This window comes from Chenopodium album, chromosome 1 (genome assembly GCF_948465745.1).
Source record: "Chenopodium album chromosome 1, dcCheAlbu1.1, whole genome shotgun sequence".
Classification (NCBI taxonomy): domain Eukaryota; kingdom Viridiplantae; phylum Streptophyta; class Magnoliopsida; order Caryophyllales; family Amaranthaceae; genus Chenopodium; species Chenopodium album.
This window is the reverse complement of record NC_137834.1, coordinates 21,209,584-21,215,492: the sequence shown is the minus strand read 5'-3', so window position 1 is coordinate 21,215,492 and position 5,909 is coordinate 21,209,584. Positions and strand designations below refer to the sequence as shown.

The 5,909-nt window shown below is 38.9% G+C and overlaps 1 protein-coding gene across 1 annotated transcript; it reads left to right on the top strand.

Moving 5' to 3' along the window:
- The first annotated feature begins 2,438 nt into the window (after window positions 1-2,438).
- Window positions 2,439-3,210, top strand: LOC145629292 (uncharacterized). The gene is made up of 2 exons (XM_081681849.1): window positions 2,439-2,898; window positions 2,981-3,210. The coding sequence occupies exons 1-2, from the start codon at window positions 2,439-2,441 to the stop codon at window positions 3,208-3,210; spliced, it is 690 nt and encodes a 229-aa protein (XP_081537975.1).
- Window positions 3,211-5,909: the final 2,699 nt, after the last annotated feature.

Genomic DNA, 5,909 nt, shown 5'->3' with positions numbered 1-5,909 from the left:
CTGATTTGAATCTGTTCCCATATTAAGCAGAATGACTGTGACAGCTCAGATAGTAGTTCAGATAGCTCAGACTGCGATGAATTTCCTAAAAGTGTTGAGAACGATGATGGATGGGAGGCTTTTGACCTAAATAAGGAGCCTCCATCTGAAGGTGTTCATTCTTTTATTATCAATAGGGACTTTATTGACTTGAATGAAGACTGTATTGTTGGTTTAGAGAGGGAGTTAGACAGTGGTACGGTAGTGTATTACCTCAACCAGAATTGGGAATGGTGTTTGGTACCTGGGATGAAATGAATAAGTATTATCGTGGTTATGGGAGGCAAGAAGGGTTTGGTGTTGTGCGTATAGGTGGTGGGAAGCCATCCTCTAAAAATGCTGGGAAGTGAACTTCATATCGCACTTATGTATGGAAGTGTGAGTGCTATGGGAAGACAGCATACAGAAGGAAGGTTAATGGTAAGAGGGTTGTGGTTAAGGAAGGACCAATGGTGAAGAAGAAGACTAAAAAATGTGATTGTCCGGTTATGATGTATGGGCAAGGTAATGATGAAGGTGGTTGGTTGGTAAAGAAGGTTGTGAATGAGCATAATCATCTAGTGAGTCCTAAGTTGACCAAACACATAGCTATGTATAGGAAGGAGAATATTACAAAGCACTTGGAGAATAAGATTGAAAATGATCATGGATCCGGCGCACCAATTGGGCAGATTTACAACAATATGGCTAGCCAAAGAAATGGTGTTGGGAATATGGGATTCACTAAAAAAGATATGCACAACTTGGTGAATAGAAAGAGGAGGTTGAAGTTTAAAAATGGTGATGCCTCGGCTATGTTGGACTATTTTCATAGGATGAGTGCCGATAATCAAATTTTTTTTCACATGAACCTTCTTGATGAGAAAGGGAGGTTGAAAGACATAATGTGGGTTGATGCTCGAAGTAGGGAGGCATTTAACTATTTTGGGGATGTCGTATGTTTAAATTCGACGTACCTAACAAATGAGTATAAACTTCCATTTTCGAATTTCGTTGGGGTTGATCACCATGGTCAGACTATCCTTCTTGGATGTGTGTTGGTTTCTCATGAGAATGCGGAGACCTTTGAGTGGTTATTCAAGACTTGGATGTCTTGCATGAGAGGCAAGATCCCGGCAGCGATCATGACAGATCAGTGTGCAGCGATGAGGAAGGCGATTAGAGTTGTTTTCCCCATGCCTCAAACACGCCATCGGTGGTGTATGTGGCATATCATGAAGAAGTTTGGGCAGAAACTTGGTGGTTTGTCTAACTATCCAGATGTGAAAGATGAGTTGCATAATGTGATCTACAACAGCATTACCCCGGAGGAGTTTGTTGATTCTTGGTGGGAAGTTATAAAAAAGTTCAAGCTCGAACAATAACCGATGTTCATAGTGCTTGCTGTTGTTTCTTATATTGGTTAATTTTTGTTAGTTATGTTCTCCCCTACCTCTATTCTGCCTGATGCCTGATGTATTGCTTTATGTATTATGCTTCCTGGCAATGCTGTTTGTTGGCATTGGAGTACCATCATGGCATTGGATGGTACCATCGTGGAGTTGGATGTTACTTCTTAAATGAAGCAAAAGAGAAAGTACTGAACCATCTTGGGATTAGTTGGTACTTAATTTAAATTTGATGGTACCAAACTGAACTCATCAAATTCTAAAATCACCTGGTCCCCATTGCATGCTAGGACTCTTTTCATCACCTGGTCCCCATTGCATGCTAAGGCTCTTGGAGGCCTTAATTAACTCTTTTGAGAGCTTAGTATATACTGTTCAACCTGCTGCATGGGTTGCATCCAATATTCTAAAATCTGTATGCTATGGTATATTGCTAGAAGGTCCTTGAAACACATAAACTAGTTATTCTTGTCCTGCCCAATGCTGGAGCTCTCAGAAGAAACATATGGGCAACTCATAGATTCCTTAGAGTCTGCTTTTGTGGTATGCAGTCAATGTTGCTACCTATTTATTGACTACAAAATTCTCGAATTTCATCTCTATATCGTTCCTTTTTGTTTTTCTCTGATAAGACTCCGTTTGTCATTCTAATTCTTTTTCTTTGTTTTCAATATATATTTTTTTCTTATTATTGTGAAAATTAGCCTTGTGGACCTTTGCTGTGTTTAGAAACATGGCTTCATCCATTAGGATGTGCTACATATGCTTTGTTTGAATTTATTTATGTGGAACTTGCTGAGCTATGATCATGTGGTAGTGCAGTGATTTGATGAGTTCAGTTGTCATACTCTGATTTTAGAATTTGGAGGTTTTGTTAGGTATTGTAATTTAGTCAGTCTTATGTTGCATTGTTCTAAGTTTTCTGAAATACAAATATTTGTTATTGTAGGCCTGTTTGAGGAAAGGGAGATGTGGATTCCCGCGTATGTGAAGGATGTGTTTTAGGCAGGAATGCAAACAACTCAAAGGGTTAAGAGCATCAACAACTTCTTTGATGGGTATATTCACGGGCAAACACGCCGTTGTGAATTTGCTCCAAACTATTTCAAGGCCATGGAAAGACGGGCTAGTGATGAGCAGGATGCGGACGCGAACTCAACCCAATATGTAAGGCCTTTGGTCTTGGAATTCAGGTTGGAACGTAAATTTCAAAAAGTGTATACTGATGCAAAGTTTGCGGAGGTTCAAAATCAGTGCAACCGAGTGGCGTATGTGACCCCTGTTGGGCCAAAGAAGATGGTGTCACCTACTGAGGAAGAGCATGTTTTTTCATATTGTGTTTGGATATATTGCAAGAAAAGGAGGAGAGAAGTCCCCCTGCAAAAGAAGGGGCAAAATAGGTTGAAGGAGTATACAATGTTGTACAACAAGGAGAAAAAAGAGGCGTATTATGATTGTCGTCACTTTGAATGTCATGGGATTGTATGTAGACACATAATTAAGGTATTAGACATGAATGGTGTTACTGAGGTTCCTTCCCATGTATATTCTAGATAGGTGGAGAAAGGATATTACTAGGAAACATACCCTTACCAAAGTTTCTTACCATGATGCGTCCAAAACGAAAGATGTGATGAGATACGATAAGTTGATGCTTGCTGTTGAACCTGTTATTATGCGAGCTTCAACATCTGAAGAAGCTGTTGAGTTGTTGATGGATATGATTCAGTCTATGAACATAAAGCTTGATGAACTAAAAGTGTTGGCTGAAGGTTCAGGATAAGGTTCTAGCAGTGATGAAAGGCCTAGTGGTGAAATTAAGATGGTGCAACAGGCTGTTCCTCTTACTGTCGAAACTCCTATTTGCTCAGTTAACAAAGGCAGCACTCGACCAGAAGATTCACCAAATTCTAATGTGAAAGATCCTGAACCTCGGGGGGGGGGGGGAATAATATAAAAGGCAGACCAAAAGTCTCTCGGTTTGTGTCACCGAAAGAAAAAGGGGGTTCAAATAAGCAGACCAAGACAGGATGAGGCAAGAAGAAACAAGTAATAGGAACAGAGACTGATTTGGATAATGGGACTGTTCATACATTGAGCTTACAAAGCGAGGTAAGTGTACTATTTTTTGTGTGGTTAGGGCGTACTGATTATAGTAGTGTACGGTTGCTTATCTTATTGCTGCGATTATGGTTGTGTGCAAGTACCATTTCCTCCTAATATGTTTGTTGGTCAATATTTTCCACAGCAAGTATATCAGCAGCAGGTAATTCTTTCTGCTAATTGTTTACTGTATTCTTATTTTTAATACAGTTGCAAGCCTTATAGTAGGGTGTTTTTTCACAGGGCCAATATACAATTGCAAGTAATGGGAGTGGCCCATCAGCGTTCAACGGAAGGATGTTAGTAGGTGGAATTCACATGAATGAGCACGCTGATGCAGTTAGGTACTTCACCAACAATGCGTACCATGGCCAACAATATTTCCCCCCTCACGGCCATGTATTGAACAACGGGTTCCCTACTAACATGTCCGTACATCATTTGCAACAATATTCAAATCATTCAATTATTAATTAATTTTTACAATAAACTCAGCTGGATGTACTATATAATTGGTTAGATAAAGTAGTGTGTTGTGTTAAGAATTTTCTGTAGAATATTAACGTATCAATATGTGTCATAATGGTATCATTGTATTGTCATTTATACCAAGGAATCATAATGCTATCTTATTTTGATATCATTACAAGTGGGAATGATATACGCAATTCATACCATTAAGAGGTAGAATGGTAACAGTAGTTGATTTGGGTTCCACCAATATCAGTTACGATGGGACATTATGGGTTCCACTTATATACCAATAAGACTAGAAATGGAATAAATGAGACTGTACTGAATGGGCTTTTACACCCACGGACTCATTGGCAATGAAATAAAATTGTACTGTATGGATAATGTAATCCCAAAAGATTCTCTATAGTTATTTTATAAATATGCTAGGCCACATACTTTATTGATCTTATTCCATTGAAAGAATATTATATCTTTGCAAAAATGAAACAAAAATTTCGAACCAAATGTGAAAGAGTAGACTTTATGCTTGAAGGGGGAATTTGTACCGGTGAAGTCACTGAAATATTTGGTGAATCTGGGGTGGGCAAAACTCAGATTTGTTTGCAGCTGTTGTTGACGTGTCTTTTGTATCCGGGGGATGGTGGTCTCTATGGATCATCAATATACATACAAGCATGTCCGGTTTTCCCGGCTCAACGACTACACAGTCTTAGTGCGCGTTTGTGTCCTTCCCAAAGTATTGATGAAAACCCACTTAGCTTAGTACACGTTACAAAAATTGTTAATGTTGACCAGATTTTTTCTAGTTCTTAACCAAGTGGAGTTGATGGTGATTAACTCCTATGAACGATGTAGGCACACAGAGGTTGTTGTTCTTGATTCAATAGCATATTTGTTTAGGTATGAGCACGACAACACATATTATGGCTTTATGGAACGTAAACGAACGTTACAGGTTGTAGCACGGAAAATTAAAGAAATAGCAATTAAGTATAATCTTGCGTTTATAGTGTTTAACGAGGTTATTGATGTATTTGACAACAACGGTAGTCGGGCGACTCTAAGCACGTACAGTTCGGGGTGAGAAATAAAGGCGTCGCTTGGCAGTTCGTGGGAAAGTTTGATTCCGAACAAAATGTTTATTTCTAACCAGTATGACAATAACACTAAGTCATGGTATCGAGAATGGATGGTATTAAAGAGTACAAACATGTCACTACAAGGCAGGCGGTGTCCATTCCGCATAACAAGCGCGGGCTTGGAATCTCCAATTACGCTTCTAATGGAAGACTTTGTTGGTACTAAAATTGTGTCAGTTGATACTATTTTACTTGTTAATGGAAGTAGTATTATGTAGTGTAGTATTAGAGTTATGTGTTGTAGTATTGGAGTTATGTAATGTAGTATTGGAGGTATGTAATGAATCATTAGGAATGGAAAATGAGATTGTTTAAAACATCCATAAATAAAGCATACATAGAAGAACAAGATTAGCATCATTACAATGATGAATAAACTGATATTCTTTTAAAAAAAAATATATACGACATGTCATTCACCTACAATACCAAAATAATTGCGATAGATACTATCAAAATGGACCATGGGATGATGACAGTACCATCAATAGGCTGGGTTATATTTCTTCACTACCATTCGTATCGCTGGTTGTGCAGAAGCTGGTGTCTGAGGTTGTCGAATCCGTATCAGAGAATGGCCGATGTTGGTATTTAGCCACCGCATCATCCAAACGAATCCTGTACTGTTCGGGGTGTAGAAATATTAAGTACGGGTTCCTGAGGAGGATATCCATGTTGGTCATAACATCAACACCGTTAGCCTCCATCATCATGTCCTTGAACTCGAGGTATTTGTCGTCATCTAGCTGCCACTCGAAATCGT